Below are 24,100 nucleotides of genomic sequence, written 5' to 3'. Positions count from 1 at the left end.
GCACAAAGGGTAAAGGCCCTGCTCCATCTCCCGTTTCAGTTCTGGACAAAAATGCCAAAGCATGGGAAATTCAAGGTAAGAAATCTTACACTAACTCTTATTTTACAACTTAGGCAGGTAAACACGGCTACAGTTTTGGCGAGATTTAATATCCTTAATTGGGAAAATCTTGAGCGATTTACCAATATGCTCCCTCAGGAGGCCGCAGACGAGTTTTCCTTCTGGATTTCAGAGGGCAGAGAGGCGGCTATCCAGCAGCTTCAAGTGGTTAAAGACCTCACTGACACAACTGCAACAGCGGTCACTAGTGCAGTCTGCATGCGTAGACATGCATATTTGTCAGCCTCTTCCCTTCACCCAGATATCCAGGAGAAGGTACTTGACCTTCCAGTTGATGTCAAGACACTGTTCGATCCATCCATGGAGGAGGTCCTCCAAAAATGTAAGGCCAGTGTCACAGCCGCTAAAACAATTAGCCCTATTTCGGCAAAACAACCGTATCACCAAAACTTTAAATCATTCAAACCACGTCCTCAAAGAAATAGTGGTTCAGCCACTCCTGCAAAGTCTTACTACTCTTCTAAAAAGAAAAGATATAGACCCAAATCTAAGTCGGGACCTTCAACTTCCTCAAATTCTGCTCAAGAACAAAAGAAGTCTATTTGACTTCCTTCTGGGCATGTACATACCTTCCGCTCCTACTATCATCAAGGAGCATACATCCCCGGTAGCAGGAAGCTGTCAAACTGCCTTCCCCTTTGGAAAACCATTACTCAAGAGGAATGGGTCATGAATATTATTCAACATGATTACGGCCTTGCCTGTCTGGCTATTCCACCACCCTCTCTTCCGAAGCTCGAAAAATACTCCCGGAGCTCCTGGAAGAGATCCAATAACTCCTTTCCTTTGGAGCAATAGAGTTAGTTCCTCATGAGGAATTAGGTCAGGGATTTTATTCCCGTTACTTTCTGATCCCAAAGAAATCAGGCGGGATCCGTCCAATTCTGGACCTTTCCGACCTCAACCAATTTCTGTCAATTGAAACCTTCCACATGGTGACTATTCCTCAGATCCTAGCATCTCTTCATCCAAACGATTGGATGGCATCTATAGATCTGCAGGATGCTTATTTTCACATCTCTATCTACAACAATCACCAACAGTTCCTGAGGTTCACCACAGGAAGGTCCCATTACCAGTTTGCATGTCTTCCCTTTGGGCTAAATTCTGCTCCCAGGGTTTTCACAAAGGTTCTGGGGTCAGTGGCAGCCTACCTTCTGTTAAGGACCGTACATCTATATCCTTACCTAGACGACTGGCTTCTCAAAGCCCAATCTCCAGGGAAAATTGCTTCAACACATGCAACTAACATGCCACACTCTTTTCAACCTGGAGTTTTCCATAAATGTGGCAAAATCCAAGCTCATTCTGTCACAAAGGATCCAATTCCTAGGAACAGTTATAAATACTACTCTACACAGAGCCTTTCCACCCCTGGAAAGGGTGGAAGCTATTCAGCAAACCATCGTAAAGTTCAATACCCACGAGATTCTGACAGCTTGGTGGTTTCAAAGGCTCTTGGGGCTAATGACCTCTTGTATATACCTAGTTCCCTCTGCAAGGCTTCATATGTGTCACAACCCTCGCCCAAAACCCCCTCTGGCAAACCCATTGGCCAGGTGGAGTCAGGACTCGGGCCTCTAGAGCCTGGCATCCTCTTCAAAAGCCCTTATGGGGCCAGTCCTGGCGCCTATGGCGCCAGGCTCAGACACCATGAAAAACAATGTGCTTGGGAACTACTTTATTGTATTGTCAGCCAACATGGAGGCATCCACATAGCATGGTTCCTATGAACCAAGCTATGCGGTCTAGTGTTTTGGGTGTGGTAGCCTAGGGACTACTTTACCTGGACTATTTTGTTGGGCCTATTTAAACGACACCCGAGCAAGACAACACGCTTTGCGTTCCTTTGCAGGTTGCAACATGGCGCTCACCGTGTCTAGCTATTCCCTCGAACCTCGGAGAAGCAGAACCTGCAAGGAGACAAAAGGAACATCATTAGCAGCAGCATCTTACCTGCAGTCTTCATCTTTAGACACTTGCAGCTACTGAGAACAGCTTCCAAGAATCTGCATGCCTCCCGGACAGAACGACCTGAAAGAGGAAGATAGAGGCAACATTAAAGAAAGCAGTAGAGACATTTACAAATTACGAACTGCTCAAAAGGCTTACCTGGCTGGTCGCCTCTTGGCTGGCACCACTCCAGACATTCGACTCACGCTGAAGAACACTGCGACCTACAAGGAAGGAAAATACAGGTTAGCAAAGGCAAGACTTCGCAGCTCTGCGCATAGCGCTTACTTACCGCATCATAGCGCTCTTAATGCGCATGATTTACCAGCGGGCTCAACCAAGCCTGTTCGCCGCGCTGAAGCTCTGCATACCTAAGGGAGAAAAAAGAGACATTTTAAACAAAGAAAGGCATGCAGGATAGCAACAAAACTAAAGAACAGCAATAAGACCTACCTGAACAATATCAAACGGGCCGGCGTCAGTGAAGTAACTGGACCGCACTTGCCCATGAAAGACAAGGGGCCCCTGCAAAGAAGGCAGGATGGAGAGCACGCCTAATTCTACCACAAGGTGAGGAGAGGGCGCCAGAGGGACTGAAAGCATACGGGGGTGGAGGGAGGATAATTACCCCAGTCGGTCAGTCTTGAACACAGTCCTCCTGTATTTTCAGGCAGAACCTTCCCTGCAGACCACATCAGGGCAAAGCTGAGAAGCATACCAGCGAGTAACCCGGCTGGGTGGCGTCCCTGTGGATACCAGGTGAGTGTAACAATATGAGACCTGTCCAGTGGCATCTGGCTTGCATCTGGAACCAGCTGTTGCATTCACAGACAATGATAATTAAAATTTCAAAACAAGTTCGGGATTCACTTCTCTGGTGGAACTCCCCAGAGAACCTGTTAATCGGGTCTCCCTTTCAGCCTCCTCTGCACCAAATAGTTATAACAACGGACTTGTCAGAGTACGGTTGGGGAGCCCATTGTCTAAGCTTAACCGCCCACGGTCTTTGGTCCTCTCAGGAAAAGAAGGACCACATAAATGTCCTGGAACTAAGAGCCATATTTCTTGCTCTAAAGTAATTTCTTCCCTCACTTCAAGGGAAGGTGGTCAAGATTCTAACGGACAATACCACTGGAATGTTTTATATCAACAAGCAGTGGGTTACTTGTTCCCTTCTCCTGTGTCTCCTAGCATAGAAGATTTGGTATTCGGCCATTCAAAATCACATTTTCTTGTTGGCGTCCTATCTGGAGGGAAAGAAGAATGTCCTAGCAGACAAACCAGGCAGGTTACAATCTGCTCCGCACGAGTGGGAGCTGAAGCCATCAGTAGCAAAGATGATATTTCATAAGTGGGGCCATCCATCAGTAGACCTCTTTGCCAACCAACACAACTCTCTTAGTCCTCAGTTTGCATCAAGGCAAGGTCAACGTCTTCACTCCCCGGGGGATGCTCTACATCTGGATTGGTCAAACCTAACACTTTATGCGTTCCCACCTCTCCCATTAATACACCAAATATTGCTCAAATTCAAAACATCGCAGAATCGGACAATGATTCTAATATGCCCGTTCTAGCCTCACCAGATTTGGTTTCGAGACCTCCTACAATTAGAGGGGACTTCCAAACTAGATCTCCCATCATCAAGAGATCTTTTCACTCAACAGAAGGGGCAGGTCCTTCATCCCTCCCGTGAATTGCTGAACTTGAAGACCTGGTTCCGGAAAAGTAGCCTTCTCCCACTTACATTTGTCAGAGCAAAATATAACCATCATGTCAGCTTCTAGGAAAGCTTCCACTAAGAAGCAATATCATACCAAATGGTTACGGTTCTGTTACTGGACCTTGGGCCAAGACCTTAACCCTCTAAAGGCATCTATTAATAATGGCATGTTCTTCATGTCTTATCTAGTTTCCACTGGTGTCAAAGAAGTCACTTGCAAACATTACTTATCAGCTACTGGTGCTTACCTAAATAGAGAACATAAGTCCTTCACTCTTTCCAACAAAGCAATTAAATGGCACTTTGAGGGCCTTCTACGCTTGCAACCCCTATTCATGAACCTCCACTTCAGTGGGATCTCAGCGTGGTCTTGTCAGCCCAAAGCGAAATCCATTTGAGCCTATGGCCTCATGTGAATTAGATTTTCTAACTTGGAAAACAGGATTCTTAGTAGCCATTACTTCGGCTAGAAGGATTGGAGAGCTCCAAGATCTCTCCTCAAAGGAACCTTGTTTAGTATTCCATGAGGATAAAGTAGTCCTCTGTACTGTCCCCTCCTTTCTATCTAAGGTGGTTTACTAATTTCATTTAAATCAGGAAATATGTCTTCCTGTCTTTCTTCCTAGACCGCATGCTTCTGTGCCCGAAGAGACCTTGTGTAACCTAGATGTGTTAAGAATTTTGAAATGTTATTTAAAAAGGACCAAACCGTTTAGAAAGGCAGACCAGCTCTTCATTACTTACGGTGGTCCTTCTCCCGACAATACGGCACCTAGGCATCCATTGCCAGATGGGTTGTCTCCTGTAACTCCAAGGCTTATGACATTAAAGGGCTTGTGAATGAATCCACAGAGACTTCGGGCTCATTCCACTAGAGCCCAGGCTGCATCTGCAGCCTTCACCAGGCATGTTCCCATTGTAGACATCTGTAAAGCGGCTACCTGGGCTACCACACTTGCTTTTTGCAAGCACTATGCTATGGGTACATCTTCTAGAAATGATGCAAAATCCGGCTAAGAGGTGCACCACAACTTGTTTGCCTGACTTCCGTACATGCTATCTCATCTACCCTTACTTATTCTAAAGCTTTTTAGTCTACTCCCAACCAGTTGGGAAGGAGGGAGAGCCAGGACGAAAGAGAAGTGAAACATTATCTTCATGGTGATTCAGGTTCTCTTAGTCCAGGCTCTCCCTCCTTCACAACACCCACCCAGCCATCCACAACAATAAGCATATACTTAAATTCTACTGCCATCGGCGGAACCACAGGAACTGTTTGTGGAACGTTGGTGAGATTGGGGTAAGGTGTGCGCCCGGCGCACGTAGGTACGTACACGTGACGTAGGCCCTACCCCATCAAAAGTTCTTAAAGTGACGGCTATCTTTTGCAGCCAGCTTTTCTGACCTGCCTGCAGATGCAGGTGTTCCCAACCAGATGTGACGGAGGCAGAGCCTGGACTAAGAGAACCTGAGTCACCATGAAGGTAATTTTGCATATCTTAGTTCTTGCTTTTAGCTCTTCCTTTACCTTAGCCCCTACATGCACCTGCCTATAACCCCCTACCCGAAAGGGCCGATTTGGGCAGGGGTTGCATGTGGCTTCCACTCCACCCAAACTCCAGAAACCGTTCCTTTGGACACTTTCAAAGAAGGTAACATTTCCACAAAATCCGCACAACTGGTAACCATTTTTCTCTTCCCAAAACTCTTTCTGGCAAAGTCAGGGAGAGTGTTTTACTTACCTGTAATTGTATTTTCCCTTCTAGGAACCAATCTTCATTGCACTCTGAAAAACTATGAAACTTTTACTACTTACCTTTTACAGTGTTGCATTTATTTTGCAAAGTACACTTACCTGTTAGTGCAGTGTCTTATTGTTTGCCTTTTCTTGTATACAAATTATTTCTTTATATAAAAAGTAGCGTGTGGGCATTCTCTCATTTGGTATTTGTGAAAAGTGCATACTGTATCTGTCAACAACCCTGCTCTACCTCCTGGGAGTTAAGCCTATGCTGCTCTGCCATGCTGAGCTTAACAGAACCACTGATACCCTTAAGGCAGGAAGACATACCTAAAGACCAGCGAAGATTACAACAATCTGCCCTCCTAAACCCAATCCAGCACACCCACCGAGACCAAGCCTACTGCTAACATCCCAAGCTCGTTACGGAAGTGCACCTGCACTTGTTAGTGACTAATACAGTCAACCCTCGCCCAACAACAAAACGTACATTTTATACACTGCATAATGAATGTCTGACCACATGTGATTCTTATAGTTAATGCTACTGTTGACTAGGAATTCGATGACTGCACATGCATGCATGTAATGGTGAGTGCCCAATATAGCTAGCACAATATCTACTTTGCTAATCAAGAATATTAAGGATACCGCGAATGTACTATACTTGCAATTAGAGTTTTTCAAACTGTACTGTGAGTAACCTGGTTTCCTACCAAATGCAATATATACGCTTCTGTTTAGCGCGACCTGCACAATGTATTAACCCTAGCACTGCTGACCACTTCCTGAGTTACTCATAAAATACCAGTTTATAATGTTTGTCATCCTACTGTACTTGACTGCTCTTAGGCCTATAATGACCCTTGTGAGCCCACCCTCCGAAGGCATGACCTCTAAAAAACATAACTGCATTACTAGACTGGACATGCCAACTCTAGAAAAGATACCTTATCATAACCCTACTATAACCAATATTCCTTGTGACCTCATACAAAGGAACTCCAAATTGCGCGCAAGACTACCAAAAATATATGAACTGTTAGCCAGGCACATTACTGGATGTACCTATAGTAGAAGTCTTCAGAAGGACATAACCAAACTAAATCGCTCCTCACCAAGTGACACCACTAACCATAATAAGATAGCCAAACCGAATAGACCTGCCACACCTATAGTGCCCACAGACAGCCCTACCACCATAGGAGCACTTATTAATGCCAGGTCATTAATAGCTCATGCTACAGAAATTGCCGACATTATTCAAACAGGCAACTATGATTTCCTAGCCATTACAGAGACTTGGCTACGTCAAGCGGCTGGCCCAGCCCTGATGCTTGTAGTGCCGACCAATTACACCATCTTCTGAGAAGATAGAACTAATTTCCACAGAGGAGGCCTTGCCACCATCGCCAAAACTAATCTCTCTATACGGATAGAAGCACCTATGCATACAAAATCATGTGAGTCCCTAACGGCTCCTAACAGCTAACTCACAAACTATCAACTTACACCTCATCTATAGGCCACCAGGACCCATTGGTACCTTTGAGGAGGACATAACCACCATCCTCTCAGATAATCTAAAAAACTCATCACAAGGCCTCTTATTAGGAGATTTGAACCTAGGCTTCAATGATCACAAAGACGTACAAGCCACTAACATTGCCAATGTCCTATCAGAGCTTGGCTTCACCCAAAGAGTGACACAGCCGACCAATGAGAAAGGCTGCACACTCGATTGGATGGCGAACCACAACTGCAACACAACCATCACCTCCGTCTGCCCACAAGTTTGGACAGACCATGCTCTTATAGCTCTCTCAGTAAACGCTAAAATCCTCCTACCTCAAAATAATACTCTGGCACCCCCTACGCTAGCAAGAAACAAAAAAATATAACAACAGACAAGCTATTACTACGAATCCTTCCAACTTTAAACTCACTTCCGGACACATTAGATCCCTTATCTCTAATCAACGAATTTAATACTGTCATGTCCAATGCCCAGGACAACATCGCTCCACTAAAAATGAGAAACAGCAAACCTAGAGCACAGCTAAATGCCTGGTTTACCCCTCATCTAAAATCACTAAGGATAGAAAAACGCAAGTGCGAATCTGCCTGGAGGCTACTACCATCAGAGACAAATAAAGCCACCCTCATCAGCATCTCCACAAAATACAAACTTGAAATAAAACGTGCCAAAAAGGAAAGTTATGATAACAGAATAGTGCAAGCTAAATCAGGAACTAAGGAGCTCTTTACAATATTGTAAGAGCTAGAGAATCCCATCACATCACCTGATAATTGTGACAAAAATAAAACATGGTGTTCTAACATTCAGAAGGCCCTTAGTGATAAAATTGCCACACTCCAAGTCAAAATTGACAAGAAAAAACGAAATATTCCCTCGGCAACTAGCCAATCTAATAACTCACCTACCAATGCCAAACCTGAACAAAGATTTAACTTTACTAAAGTTTCCATACTGGAGGTAGAAAAAATAATCCTATCTTTGAACCCTTCAAACTGCCGAGGTGACAACTGCCCGGCTCAAATATTAAAAGACACGGCCAGAGACCTAGCCCAGTTCATCACGAAATTAATCAACTCCTCATTCACCTAAGGCACTATACCCAGCAACCTAGAGGAATCTTTGGTCCTTCCCCTCCTTAAGAAGCAAACACTGGACCCGGCTATACCAACAAATTACAGGCCGATCACTGCTGTGCCCTTTGTACTAAAGATCCTAGATAAAGTGGCCTACCTACAGATCCAAAAATTCCTGGAGCTGCACCAACTCCTAGGTACTAGGCAGTCAGGTTTCAGACCGCAACACGGTACTGAAACAGCACTTATCGATCTCAAAGCACAGGTCGATGAGCAGAGAGACCAAGGAAAAACTGCATTGCTCCTCCTTCTGGGTCTCTCAGCAGCATTCGACCTGGTGGATCACAGAGTGCTCTGCAACCATCTAGAATCAGCAGCACACTTATCGCCACAAGCCACAAGCCATAGCATGGATTAAATCATTCTTAAGTGAGAGAACAATGAGGGTCTTCTCTACCTCAGGAGCTGCTGACCCTGCGCCAATCACATGCGGCGTGCCCCAGGGATCGTGTGTGTCTCCCACCATGTATAATATTTTTACTAAGCCCCTGTTTGATGATTTAGACTATCTGGGCGTCACCTACACTAACTCTGCAGATGACACCGAGATTCTGATCCCACTTTCTGGGGATTACAAACTGGATTTGGCCTTGGTGAATAGAATATACCTCATCATCCAGGCATTGATGGCACGTCATGATCTATGCCTGAATGATGACAAAACGGAACTCATCATGCTGGGGACTACACACAACATACAACATCAAGAAACGTAGGGCCTCATTACGGGTTTGGCGGTAGCCATGGCGCTATTGGCACCATGGCTGCCTCCAAAACCGGGTCCGGGTTCCCGGAGGGAGGAATTACCGGGCCCTCCGAACTCGGAATGGCCCGGTAATTCCCCATTCAGGGAACCGGACCTTCCCCATTCCCATTTGAGCCCCCATAGGGCTCAATGGGAATGGGAGCGGGAGCTAACAACGGGCCGATTACGACCGGCCCGTTGTTTGCTCCCTGGTCCCCTACCTGGTCCCCTCGCGGGACCCGGTAAGGACGCCTGGTTTTACTGGTTTTACCAGGCGTCCTTACCGGGTCCCGCGAGGGGACCTCGTAATCTTGCGGAATGGGTTTAACGGGTCCGCCTCCATTAGCGGAGCCTGTTAACCCATTCCGCAAAGATTGTAATGAAGCCCTTAGTAAAGACCACTCATCCTTTGTCATAGACAGCCACATCATTAAAGTGGCTAAGGAGGTATAAACACTAGGTTTTTACCTCGACTCTAGCCTAACCTTAGCAAAACAAGTGAACGCTATGGCTTCTTCCACAGCCTACACTTGTAAGCTAATCCGATCAGCTAAACCTTACCTGTCCTCAAACAGTTGCACCAAGCTGGCACAAGCACTCATGTTATCCAAACTGGATTATTGTAACGCTCTCTATCTAGGAGCTAATGAATACATCACGCAGAAAAACCAAACCCTACAAAATAATGCCCTACGAGTGGCACTAGGAATCTCGAAAAGAGAACATACCACAACATTTAGCAAGCAATCCAACTGGCTACCCACAACTGACAAAATGAAACTTTAAACTGCTTCCCTTACATTTAAATGCCTTAATAACCTAGCACCTAGCTATCTCACTGAAAGGTTAAAATGAAGATCTACATTAAGACCCATGAGAGCAGCCTACATGAACTGCCTAGCTGTCCCCCCATCCAAAATGACTACAACTGGAGGGAACAGCTTCCCTGTCAAAGCTGCACAATTGTGCAACTCCCTCCCGCCCACCTTAAGGCTTGACCAAACCTACCCACACGTTAGGGTAAACTGCATCAAGTGGCTCAAGGGGAACGAGCCATAGTATACTATGTTCTGCTATACTCTGCTCTGCTATGTAATGTATTACTTGCTGTATTGCCTTTGTTCTGTACCTCTGTGACTGTGTAACCTTGTAACTTGTAAGCCTAAAGTATTCTTGTCCTCGCGCCCTGATACCTTTGGGTCTGGCGTGCGCTACAAATAAAGAAACAAACAAACACAGGGCTTGAAGAAGATCTCTGCAGTGACATCTGACCAGTCTCTTTTGTTTCACAGGGTCTGCAGGACTTTTACACCCTCAGGTTTCCGGACACATCTGATGCGTGGTCTGTTACTGGGCTCCCTCCTTCTCGTGCTTCTGCTGCTGACCGCGAGCATATCACTACTGTGCATGTGTGAGTACCAGTTCCCGCTCACAAGCAAACCACCGTAGAAGCAGATAGGTGGGCAGATAGCCTAAAGAAGCATGGCGATCAGTGCAGACAGAGACAGAATATGATGCAAACATGTAGGCACTGAGTAGGATGCACACAGACAGGTTCAGAGCAGGAAACACAACATCAGGTACAGAAGGATACAGATTGGTAGATACACAGAAGGATAGACACAGGCAGCATTGGAGCAATATGCACTGACAGGCACACAGCACAGCCACGTTCAACAGTCAAAACTTCTATTGACCAAAGAAATCACAGGGAAAACGTGCATGAAACTGCATTTTCATCCTAAAGTTCCCCAATATCAGTGTGCCCTGCTCCATGCAGATGAACTGCATGCTCTTCATTTTATTTATTTATTTATTGAACATTTGTATGGCGCCAAAACAGCAGTAAGTGTTTCCAGGCGCCACAAGACAGAAAAAGGGGGAGGAGGGGAAAGAGGGGGAAAACAACTATATAAGGTCCTACTAGGCCTTGTGACATTCAAATAGTGCAAGTGAAATAACCAAAACGCGCAAGTGTGGGAGGTGCATGACAGGGCGAAGGGAAACAGCGGGCTTGGAGGTATGGGGGGAAAGTGCAAGGGGTAGGGGACCCCAAGAAGCTGGAGCTGGATAAGTGCTAGGGAGGGGACCCCAGGGGATGGAGCTGGATAAGTGCTAGGGAGTTAAGGAGGGCAAGTGCGCAGGGAAAGAACATGGGAGGGGTCATCAAGCGTGGGGAAGGGGTGGACCAGCCTCAGTAGGCTAGTCAGGAAGTGGTGCCCGAGGGCAAGTGCTGGAATGGGGTACTGCAGAAGACATTTTATTTCACTGGTTGGCTTGTGTCTCCACTTTCGCTCTCTCCCATTCACAGATCTGCATGCGAATGCCCGCCTGGCCCAAGAAGCAGAAGTGCTTGACGTTTTCCGTGCGAATAGCAGCCGCCTTGAGCAGGAACTGGTCATAGAGCGGTTGCAGCGGGAGGAAGCAGTGCGCAACCGCTCTTCCCTGGAGAAAGAGTGTCGAGTGCTGCAAGAACAGACTGTGCCCAACCTGATAGCCAACCATAAGCAGTTCCTGATGGAGGTAGAAGCTGAGCGTGAGCAGAAGCAGCGGGTCTTGGAGCACTACGTGGAGGTGCAAGAGAAGTGCAATAATATGCAGCAGAACAGCCTCTTCTTGTCCAAGAACAGCTTTCTCTACCAAAACTGCAACAAGACCATGGACCCAAGAGACCCTAGTAAGCTAAGTGCACTTGTATATGGCAGGCTTTGCAATTTGTTAAAAATCTCACTAGTGCTACAGGGAGAGTTCTTTAGCATATATCCTCGACCTCCAAGGTTGACGGGGGAAAAAATATTTACCAGTGCTTTCTGTTAAATGGTGCATGTAACCATAAGCAAACATCATATTTGGTGCAATGCTGTCACTCAAAGGCCAGCCATGCACATTGAAACTTATTTACAATTTACTACGAAAGCGAAAAGAATTGTTTGCATTAAATGTCAAATAAAAGTTTTAAACAGCCCCATGCTCGCCAGCAAGGTCAAGTATCATGCAAATGCTACTCGTTCTTCATAAAATCTCCTCGCCAATGTGGGTGGGCTAGTAGATTTTGGGAGCCCAATATGTTGACAGTGGGGATGGTTGGTTTGTACGGCAGAGAGGAGACCGAGACGTCCATATCACTTGGTACACAATAGTTTATGCCTGTTATTAAAGGTGGGGCCAGCACAGAGCACCTGGCCACTATGCACAGACTGAATCAATTCTAGGCATTCTAGGTAAAGGGGTGCAAAGATCTCTGGGTTACCTGTGAAGGGCTGAAATAATTGATATTATGTATAGGAGAGTACTGAGCTAATGGCATTTCTTGTTTGCAGTCACCCTGAGGAATTAAAGTTGTAATCGCCGAAAATCCCAAAAACAAATGCAGAAACTAATTTGAGCAATTAGAAAGTAGAAAAGGAAAGGACCTTAGTAGAACTCATGCCACTGCGTTGAATTGGCGCCCTCACAGTGAGCGAAGGTATCAAGCAGCGCTAAGTGGGGTGTTATATCTTGTGTGCCTTTAATTAGCCTGAGCCTATTAATGGGAAAAAAGACCAGACTGATATCTAAATGCAACTGCACTACCCACACAGAAAAAAAAACAAAATACAAAGTATTGTATAAACAGCTAATGGAATACATAAATTATGCACCTGAGACAAGCTGATATTAATAATTACAAACACTAATTACATTCAAATACAATATAAAAGTGACCTTATTATTTTGCCTGAGCCGCTTCAGTCCTACTGTTGGGACTCTCCTGACCCCCAATCTTGCTTAGGAAGGTAGGTAGAAATCTGCCAGTTGAAGAGTGTTGGTAACATCATATACAAACCGCCAGCACGCGGATAATACTCAGGTGGACTCAACACACAGAGGAAGGAAGAGGCAAAAGGAAGGTCCAGGTCCACAAACCAAATGAAACAAGCCAGGGAGTAAGGAGAGCAAAGAAGGGGGGTGCAGGAAGCCAAATGTTTCACCAAATGGATAAGATGCAATTAGAGAAGTTACCAGAAATCCAGAGGAGAACTAGGTCTAAAACACTGAAAACACAGCAGAAAGAGTCGGACTTAGTTGTGGATCACAGACCACCCAAACTATGCTGATCAAATACTGTTGCCTCAACAAAATGGCTGTCATGTGCATGTCACGTCGGCAACCATCCACAAGAACACAACACAATGAAGAAAGTACGGCCAAGATGCCACCTCCCATCATCTCTATGGGCCTGCTGAAGTCTGGAGTCCAATATGGCGTCAAATGGGTTTGTCATCTGCCAAGCCTGTGACACTGTGCGAATAGTAAAATGGCCAGATTCCAAGAGGCACAGCATTAAATGCTATCCCATGGTGAGGATGGTGAGGACAGACCTCAGACTAATGCACCATGCATACCATTCCCACGTTGAAATGGTATACTAGGCAGGCTAAGTGAAGTGGCTGAGTGGGTGCTTTTGTCTGACAATGCTTTCCACAAACATCCCTTCAGATGACCAAGGAGGAAAGCATGAAATTGAGCCACCAAACAAGGAGTATTCACCCCAGCTATGGGTTCCCATCAGCTCTCTTGTGGGCATAAACCTTCTAGTTGGCCAAATATTGGAGGGATCCGATCCAGGAAGGAATGAAGACTTTTCTGTACTTCATGTCCTGCTTTTCCCTCTATCTCAAGGAGCAACCGAACATGCATTGGGTAGAAATAGTCTCAACAAGGAACTGTTAAAGACTGGGCAGCTTCACCATTGTTAGCTATAGATTTCCGAAAGGCCACAGGATTAATGATTAATGCATGACATTTATTTCTTCATTTATATAGCACACACAAACCCTTGGGCATCAGGGCGCTTTACCAGTTATATGGGCCCTGGGTAGGGGTAGGCATGCGTTACAGAGTTACAAGGTGAACAGCAAGTACATATACAGGGAGTAGCTTGGCAAGGTAGTTGGGGGATTAGAGGGGTAGGCATCTTTTATTTTAATTTTATTTTTTTCATTTGTTACACGCCCAGACCCTGGGGTATCACGGCGTGGTTACAGACAGCTTTGGCATTGATATTCAAATAGTTACAGGTGTGTAAAACATAATACAAAGAAAAGTTACAGCAGTTATTTACAAGCATGGATAATACATTACACTCATCCAAATTATTTACATGTTAGGCAACATGTAAATAATCTGTGGGGGGTAACATCTGTGGGGGATAACCTTGGTGTCTACCGCAGTGCAGGGTTAAGGATGCAACGTGGGGTCATGCCGGTTGAATAGCCATGTCTTTGGGTCTTTTCGGCAGACCCAGTAGGATTCTTCGGCTCTGAGGCCAGGTGGTAGGGCCTTCTAATATTTAGCAGCTAGGACTGGAAAACTAGAGCCACCGGCTTTAGTTCGTTTGAACTTGGGTTGGAGTAGTCTGTGGGAGTATATGGCACGTGTTGCCCTTTTGGATTGTACTTTGGTGATGTTCTGTGATAAATAGGATGGGGCAGTGTTAGAGATGTGATAAATAGGATGGGGCAGTGTTAGAGATGCATTTGTGGGTGATAGATAAAGCCTTGAACAGAATTCTTTCCTTCACCAGTAACCAGTGGGCAGCTCTCCTAGCTGTCGAGATGTTCTCTGATCGAGGGATATTGAGGGCAGCGTGTAGGGCATTATTCGGAATGGTTTGGCGTTTTCTTGCATTGCCGGAGGAGGTCCCAGTAAAAAGGACATTACAATAGTCAAGCCTGGCGACGATTACTCCTCAGGCTATCGTTAGGCTGTTGTCTCTGGAAAGGAAGGGTCTGGCCTCATTGACAAGTTTCATAGACTAGGCAGCTGCGTTCCTGTAATGGCATGTCTGCAGGAGTGTGGGTGTCTGCATGGTCGCAGCATCTGCTGAGCGACACCGCTCATTAAAAAGGTGTGTTTGCGTAGGTGTCTGATCTGAAGTGCTTGAGCTAGCCATAGAGAGTGGTTGCTAGAAGATCATTCCAGGTAGAGAGGGGGGAGGGGTGATCCCTCCGTCTTATCCAGAGTTCCACCCCTTGTTCAACGGGTGTGTGTGAGAGGTGTGAGGTGTGGGTGTTGATGTTCAGCCACACGTGATGTTCGTTAAGGAGGAGTGTTAGTTGGTGGAAGGTGTTTTCTCCCTTTGTGTGAGGGTAAGGGCATATGGCCCCAACTTGCTCTTGTTCTCCTCAGAGAAGTCTGTGCCGCCCCATCGCTATTCACAAGTCTTTTGTGTCATCAGTGTGCGGTGGGGATCAGTTGTAGCGTGAATGCGTGACGTGTGTTTCCATGTGTGTGTGTGTGTGTGATGGATGGTCGGACTGTGTAAGGAAAGGGTGGGGGTGTTATGAGGTGCTCCTTGATGTGTGGTGAGATTTGGAAATAAGGGAAATGTGTTGTATAGTGCTTGGGGATGGATGCAGGAAGGTGGTGATGTCAGAGAATGGTGGGTGTGCCTGAGAGAACGTTATGGTGTGAGTGAGAGAATTTTATGGTGTGATTGAGAGAATGTTATGGTGTGAGTGAGAGAACGTTATGGTGTGAGTGAGAGAATGTTATGGTGTGAGTGAGAGAACGTTATGGTGTGAGTGAGAGAATTTTATGGTGTGATTGAGAGAATGTTATGGTGTGAGTGAGAGAACGTTATGGTGTGAGTGAGAGAATTTTATGGTGTGATTGAGAGAATGTTATGGTGTGAGTGAGAGAACGTTATGGTGTGAGTGAGAGAATTTGATGGTGTGATTGAGAGAATTTTATGGTGTTATTGAGAGAACGTTATGGTGTGAGTGAGAGAATGTTATGGTGTGAGTGAGAGAACGTTATGGTGTGAGTGAGAGAATTTTATGGTGTGATTGAGAGAACGTTATGGTGTGAGTGAGAGAATTTTATGGTGTGATTGAGAGAATGTTATGGTGTGAGTGAGAGAACGTTATGGTGTGAGTGAGAGAATGTTATGGTGTGAGTGAGAGAATGTTATGGTGTGAGTGAGAGAACGTTATGGTGTGAGTGAGAGAATGTTATGGTGTGAGTGAGAGAATGTTATGGTGTGAGTGAGAGAAGATTATGGTGTGAGTGAGAGAATTTGATGGTGTGATTGAAAGAATGTTATGGTGTGATTGAGAGAATTTTATGGTGTGATTGAGAGAACGTTATGGTGTGAGTAAGAGATTGTTATGGTGTGATTGAGAGAATTTGATGGTGTGATTGAGAGCACCTTATGGTGTGAGTGAGAGAATTTATGGTGTGATTGAGAGAACGTTATGGTGTGAGTGAGAGAATTTTATGGTGTGATTGAGAGAATGTTATGGTGTGAGTGAGAGAACGTTATGCGTGAGTGAGAGAATGTTATGGTGTGAGTGAGAGAATGTTGTGGTGTGAGTGAGAGAATGTTATGGTGTGAGTGAGAGAATGCTTGTGGTTCATGGCAGTTGGAGAACCCCTGCCTGGATGATAGGAGCCCGTGTTTCTTACAGTGTCATCTTGTTGTAACTTAATGTAATTGGAATAAAGTAACTTGCTGGACCCTAGCTGATGTGCGTCAGGATCCTGCTTTACTTCAGTCAGCTTAGCGTCCAACCCAAGTCCTGCCTTCAACACAGGCTCAGGTATGGAACACCCAGCTCACTTTTTGATCTCTCTATCCTAGGGATGTGGTTCGAGCTCGATTCTTGGGGTCACCTATCGGGAAGTGCCCGTTACTTCTCTGCATTCAGTATTCTTACGCTCTAGGCACGAATCTCCCTCCTAAACCAATGAGAATACCTTGTTGTAGCACACTCCTTCTGGCAAGTATTTTCTGCCCCTTGGCTGTTTTTTTTGTCAGGCTTTCATATTTTTTACCCTTGCAGTTTTGGCCGAGGCTAAGAAGGCAGAATGACTCCTTGCTGAACTGTGTGTATTTTCCATTCCTCCATTCTGGGATGTGCACGTGACGCCAATCATGAAGGGGTGGAGCTTTTCGCACCATTGCCATCAATGGATGCTGACTAGAGTCTGTTTGTTTCGGTAGTGCCCATGTGGTTATGTGCTCCAGTTTCCTCAGCCAGTGGTAACCTACACCCATTTTCTATGCCAGCATTTTCAGAGCTATGCTCATTTTAGAGGCACCTCCTTTTTATAATCTGTAACTGGAGACCTTGTCCTGGTGTGGGGGAGGGACTTCTACTTCACGCCAGAAAGGAAAGGGGCATGGTTCGTTTAAGTCTAAAAGGTTTTGATCTGAACCAATTCCTGCCTGAGAGGTACAGGATGTTGTTGCTAGCTCAAGTCCTAGCTGAAGTGCCAAGCAATGACGGGCGGGGTCTAGTGAACTTGAGGAATGCACTCTTGGATGTGACCTTCTGCCAATGCCACAGACTCTTTCTTTTGGCTTAACGACAGCGGTGCCAATGCAGCCTTAAGCAGTTATAGATCATATCCCAGCTCAAATAATATTAAAACAGAGTCAGCCATTGCAATATAAAATCCTAGAGTGCAATAAAAAGACATACATGCCCAAACATTATAACAGTGGTCTGCGACCTTTGGATCTTCAGATGTTTTGCACTATCTCACAAAGCTCTTTGAAGCATGTCACTTGTGTACAAGCGCTATACAAATACACAATTATAGTTCCCATCAGCAAAAGGCAGCATATTCAATAGCGTGGGGCCATGCAGTCGTAGTGCATAACATCTTGAGAGCCGCAAGTTGCAGACCCCTGGATTGTAAGGTAACAGTAGGCTAGGGCTAATATATACACTCCATAAGTATCGTAGAATACATTAAAACCAGTAAAGCCAAAATCAATAAAATACAGAGGCAATCTATCAAACCATTTTCCTTTCTCTGCCGGGATTTAAAGATGCTACTGGTAGCTGCAAAATTGACACGAGGTCGAAGGGTCATTCTGCACCAGGATAGAGCAGTACTCACATTCCTGGTCCCACTGCAAGGTCATTCTGCACCAGGATAGAGCAGTACTCACATTCCTTGTCCCACTGCAAGGTCATTCTGCACCAGGATAGAGCAGTACTCACATTCCTGGTCCCACTGCAAGGTCATTCTGCACCAGGATAGAGCAGTACTCACATTCCTGGTCCCACTGCAAGGTCATTCTGCACCAGGATAGAGCAGTACTCACATTCCTGGTCCCACTGCAACAGCGGCTTCAGCCACATCCAAACCTGGCGTTTGCTTCAACGAGGCTCAGAAATAAAAAGTCTAATTCAGACTTTTCCAAAGTTATGCATGTTGGCAGCATTTCGAGGTGCTGGGTGACCATTTCATTGAATATGCAACTAGCAGAAGTATTCCTAATTGGAATGTTAAGTACAGAAATGAATGTCAGAAAGGCTCAAGCCCATGGTTGTCCAACTCCAGCCAATCTAAATGGATGTGTATTGGAGGCCAGAGCATAGTTGCCAACATGACCCTTTCCAGTCTGTAGGTGCTTACCCAGTCCTGGTTTTTACTTTGCATTCTGGGACTTGTAGTCGGAGTTACAAAATGTAAAAACGCGGAACTACAAATCCCAGAAGGCAAAAAACAAAACCAGGACTGGATAAGCACCTACAGATTGGAATGGGTCATGTTGGCAAGTATGCCAGACTAAGCAAAACATTGATCCCTGCCTTTCACGTCCATATCGTAGATCACCCAGTCATGGTAGGCCTTTTCTATTGGCTTTGCGTCCTGTGATACAACTTTTTCTGGGCATGATGCCAAGTCACCATAACCAATGCCACGTAGTAGGGGCATGTGCAATCCACTGCCGGCCGGTGCTACATGGCATTTCTAACACTTCTAATAAGGTCTTTTTGCACACTCAAGGCTCCTCAGAGTTTCATAACAAACCACTACAGGACATGTGTAAAACAGATGACATGCGCAATGCAACCCAAGACAAGCTCGAGATGTGGGGCATTCATAGGGGGGAAGTTTCTGTAGTTGATGAAGATATTCAGTTTCAGTTCGAACTAAATAATAATAACTAATAAAGAGTGTCAGACTCTTGTGTGCCACTTGAAGGCAACAAGTTGACTAGGGACGTAATTTCACCAAAATGCCAGGGGTAGTGGAAGTGGCGTCACATGACCATTGACCCCGTGATGACATCACAGGAAGTGATGTCATTTGACCCCACCCCAAAGTGATATCGCAGGAAGCGATGGAGCACGACCTTTCACCCGTGTACAAAACAGGAAGTGGCATTACATAGGAAAATATTGTTACGATATCACTATAATGTGATGTACATTTCATACAAGAATGGATCGCCATATGTATAGCTAAGATCAGCGTGTGTAGGCCCATATTACCAAATTACTATGAATGCAAGCAGACGTCCATGGCCAAATGGTAATGATGTGTTGTTATATAGCACTTACGCTTAAACGGTTTATTTAGAAAAGATATACACCCAGTATCACCCAACCTGTGTTGGTACTCATTTATCGACTTCAGAAGGATGAAAGGCTGAGTTGATGTGTTTAAGAACAAACTAAATCAGTGACTCACCCCCTGAAGTTTGCCTGAAATAAACCTTTAATGAGTCTAGCAATTATTGTATAGAATTCCAGAAAGGCACATTATTTGGTATTCCTATTCTTTCTTATTTAGTGTCAGTGCTGAAAGTGTTAGGGCCTCATTACACGGTAGGCGGTAGGGATTTAGCGTTACCGGTAATGGAATACCGGTAACGTTAAATCCCCATCCAAATTTCGACCTGGCTCACCGCTATTTGCGGCACCGCTAAGTACGGTGCCACTAATAGCGGCCAGTCCGCGGGCGTGCGACCCTCGAGTCTGTAATTTACGCCATGCCGCTATTAGCACATCATCACAAGCCAGGCGGACATGCCAATAGCGGCATGGAAAAGCACCCAAAACCCCTTACCGCCATGGCACTAATACCGCCATCGAGAACCACCCGTTAAGAGAACTGAGCAGTGTTCCCACCTGCCACAGGTGGACACAATCAGCACAGGTGGAGGCAATGGCGACTCAGGCAGCACAAAAGGAGCACACCACACCCCTTCCCACACCAAGATGGTTCCAATACTAGCAGCATTACATGGGCTGGAGGACATGATCGCAGCGCAGCAGCAGCAGGCAGCACAGAGGAGACGCAGGAGGAGGGCAAGACAGGCACAGCAAGCACCACCACGGCATCTAATCATACCACAGAGGCACCCACCAATCCCCACGATCAGAGCCAGTCCATTTAACCTAACCCTGGAGCAGATACACACCCTGTACCGTCTGGACCGGGATACCATCACCAGCATTGTAGACATGATACACAACGACATTGTGAGCCTCATAGACATCCGAACTGCCATCCCCCCTCTACTCAAGGTGGTGACTGTGCTCCACTTCCTGGCCACAGGCACTTACCAGCATACGGTGGGGCAGATGCATGGCATCTCACAACCAGTATTCTCACGCACGCTGACACAGGTACTCGATGCCCTCCTGAAGCATGCACCTGAACACATATTCATGCCACGGACTGGCCAGGAGATTGCAAACACCAAAGATGGCTTCTATGCACTGGCAGGCATCCCAAGTTGCATCGGGGCAATCGACTGTACCCATGTGGAATTGGTGGTCCCACATCACAATGAAGTAGTGTACCGAAACAGGAAGCAATTCCACTCCATAAATGTCCAAATGGTATGTGACGCCAACAAGATAATCACTCATTGCTGTGCCCGATTTCCTGGATCAACCCATGATTCCATGGTCCTGCGGAACTCAACTATCCCACGCTACATGGAGCGACAATCCGGACAACGTTTGTGGCTACTTGGTGAGTAGCAGGGCAAGCACATGGCAGTGTGGTTGGGGGGGGGAGATACATACTCCGATTGGGTATAGCTTGTTGTCCGTTAGACAAATGCACATACAGATGTACGCCAACATCCATCTGGGTAGGCCCAAAACGTACCAGAGATCATTGGACATGCAAGTGTGTGCTACATAACATAGATGACAATCAAGGTCTAGAAAAATCAAACATCCATCCACATTGCACAACATTCCACACCACAAAATACACAAATCTCATACATGCCACCAACATAGTCATACAAAATGAGGGCAGCACAACATCAATAATGCATTGTGGCCTTAAATGCATACAAAGGGATCACCCCTAGCCATAGTATTACACCACGCACTTATAGCACAACTCAAGTGATGCCTCTCAGCATGGCAACATCAATGTTGGAATGGCAGTACACCAGCAGTGTGATACAAAATCTGCCTAGGACCAAGGAAACCCTAACACACGGCTTCAGCCAGGACATGTCAATTACTGTTGTAGGCATTGACGGGGCATGTGTACTTGCAGGGTCGCCCTTAGCTTTGCACATTCCAGTCACACAGACAGTCTGCATGTATGCTGTTAATTGTGCACTTCAATCACAATGCAAATTAAAAAAGCCTAAAATGAACTGGCCGCACTTGAGCTGAACAGTAACAGGTCCCCATTTGTCCCCCCATACAGGTGAGGCTGGCTATCCCCTGAAGAGGTGGCTCCTTACCCCTGTACGGAACCCACAGAACAGGCATGAGGAGGAATACAATCATGCACATACCCGTACCCGCAACGTGATTGAGCAGACTTTTGGGCTTTTGAAGACACGGTTTAGGTGCATTAGCAGGTCTGGTGGCGCTCTCCTGTATGGCCATGAGAAGGTGGCCAAGTGTGTCATGCTGCGCATGTGTCATGCTGCACAATATGTGTATCAGACGGAATGTGCCACTGCCCCCTGACGTTGAAATGGAAGCACCTGATGAGGATGATGATGGTGATGAGGACGGAGGTGAAGGGGATGCAGGACATGCAAGAGGGGATGGTCAGGAGGGATGTGCTGTGAGACAACATCTGATCAACCAAATATTCTGAGTAACGTGTTTTTTTACTGTCACATGGATATGGGTATGAATGCACTGGTGTATGTTTGGAAGCACGCAATGGACCCTGTCGCCAATAAAGTACACAAACACAATGAAGATGTCCAAGCCTGTGTTTTGATCAGACACCAGTGTATTAAATAACGGAAAGATGAAAAAGCGCATGTCTCCAAACATCCCACCACCCTTCCACCCACCCCCCACAACAGATCCATAACACCCTTTCCCCCACCCTCCACAACAGACCCATAACACCCTTTCCCCCACCCTCCAGAACAGACCCATAACACCCTTTCCCCCACCCCCACAACAGTTCCTCATGTGTCTGCCACTATGTTTCTGTCCGGCCATGCACGCAGAAGCTTCACCATGAAGTCCCTATTGGCCATTGTCTGCAGCAGCATTTGGAGGCTGGCTAGACATGCGCCTGGTGGTGCGTGTGGAGCGGTGGAGGGGGCTTGTCTGCGTTGAACCGGCAGATGACGACGTGGCTGACTGTCCTGGTGGTGTGAAGTGGTGATCCATTGTGTCCGCTATTCGAGTGAGGACCTACCTAAGTCTGCCTATCACCTCACACAGCCTGTCTGTACAGGCCTCCATCCCCTCCCTGGAGTGCCTTGCTGTCTCCACAATCTCTGCCCTGAGACGGGCAGCCTCCTCCACATGCTGGCCAACCAGCACAGTTAGTTCCTGTTGCCGCTGGCTGATGGTGGCCAGGTCGAGGGCAGTGCTGGGTGCTGGTGGAGTGGCTGCTGTGCCCTCTGATGCATCCATGTCAGCAGGTGAAGCCACCGGGGGGGTCATAGAACCTAGAATGTTGTCCTCATCAGTGGCATCAGACCCAGGTGTCTGGAGTGGTGATGGCTTGGGAGTTCCAGGGGGGGTTGGGGTGTGCATCTCCATTGTGACATCTGTTGTGTCCTCAGCATCAGATAGTGGGGCAGTGGCTGCTGCCTCTCCTGCTGAGCTTGACACAGCTGATGGTGGGCCCTCCGTGGCTGGGATTGATGGTGGTGGGTTCACCTCCAGTGGTGGGGCTGTAGTTGGTGGTGTGGCTACTTCTATCCTGGCAGTGGCACTCCTCCGATGCTTGACACTCATCATGTGGAACCTTCCCCCCTTGCCCCTTGATGTCGTGGGGGTGTCCTCAGAGTCCTGTGCCCTTGTTCTCTTACTTGCAGGGGGTGCCTGGGATGCATTTCCGGCATCCTCACCATCTGTATGTGAGCCTGTCAGGGACAAGAAGGGGGATGGCATTGGTTATGTTTCTATATACTTTATGCAGAATACATCAATAATGCAGTTGTGGCCATTGGGACTTAATTGTTGGGGATGCAGGTGATGTGTCAGTTCAGTGCCTCATCCATGCATGGTTGTGTTTGGCACTTGTCTCTGGTGATGTGTGCATGTGTGTGTGTTTGGTTCTGACACTGACATGGGCATGGATGGATGCATGTGTGGATGTTTTTCCATCCATGAGATGATTCTGGGCTCACATTTGAGGGGACCAGTACATTCACATAACATCCTGTCATATGTACACTCACCTCCATCTGAAGTGGTTGCCACGCCATGCTCCATAGTGCCGACTCCCTCAATGGATTCCACTCCGATTAGGTTCGCACAGGTCTCCTCCCATTCCTTTAGTTTGATGGGTAAACCGGATCCACCTGCAGTGGCTATTTTGTGGTTTTTGGCAAGGATGCTTCTCACCCGGAGTCTGAGGTCCTCCCACCTCTTCCTGCACTCACGCACATTGCGGGTGGTGGTGCCCACTGCACTAACTTTCACCGCAACATCAGCCCAGATTGCCTTTTTTTAATGAGTGTGTCCCGCCGCATGTCGTTGGCAAAGACAACGGCGGCATTCTCAGCTAGGGGCTGGGTCATCATGATTAGCTCCTCTGAGGTGAATTTTTCTTTCCGCTGGCGGTCGGTGTTTTTTTTTAATGCCTTGGGCATGTTGAGGGTGTCCCTGATGATTTCAAACTGTAAGCTACTCCAAAGAGGTCCAGGGGGCAGAGGATGGCAATGGATTGTGTTTTTAAAGATGGCCGCCGTGCTCTTTCCTGTTCCTGTGCGATGACGCTATTTCCGGTTCCGCAATTTAACACTCATCGCTAATAGCGATGACCGCTATTTGCATGCAGCGTGAGGGCGGAGGTGCTATCTGCACTTTCGTCAAGGGCGGTAAGTGACTTTTTGGGGTCTTTAGCGGCATGGCGGTAGGGTCTTTACCGGCATGGCGCTATGCTCGTGTCCGCGTAC

At 46.6% G+C, this 24,100-nt stretch overlaps 1 protein-coding gene across 1 annotated transcript in view; it reads left to right on the top strand.

Moving 5' to 3' along the window:
• The window catches only part of LOC138580230 (asialoglycoprotein receptor 1-like), a 233,674-nt gene that overhangs the window by 74,193 nt on the left and 135,381 nt on the right, over positions 1-24,100 (top strand). The window contains exons 2-3 of the mRNA XM_069650599.1: positions 10,248-10,366; positions 11,267-11,632. Coding sequence (XP_069506700.1) covers positions 10,248-10,366; positions 11,267-11,632 — 485 coding nt within the window. The remainder of the gene's footprint in view (positions 1-10,247; positions 10,367-11,266; positions 11,633-24,100) is intronic.

This window comes from Ambystoma mexicanum, chromosome 3p (assembly GCF_040938575.1).
Source record: "Ambystoma mexicanum isolate Mex_15411 chromosome 3p, UKY_AmexF1_1, whole genome shotgun sequence".
NCBI lineage: Eukaryota > Metazoa > Chordata > Amphibia > Caudata > Ambystomatidae > Ambystoma > Ambystoma mexicanum.
This window is presented reverse-complemented; position numbering and strand designations above follow the sequence as displayed.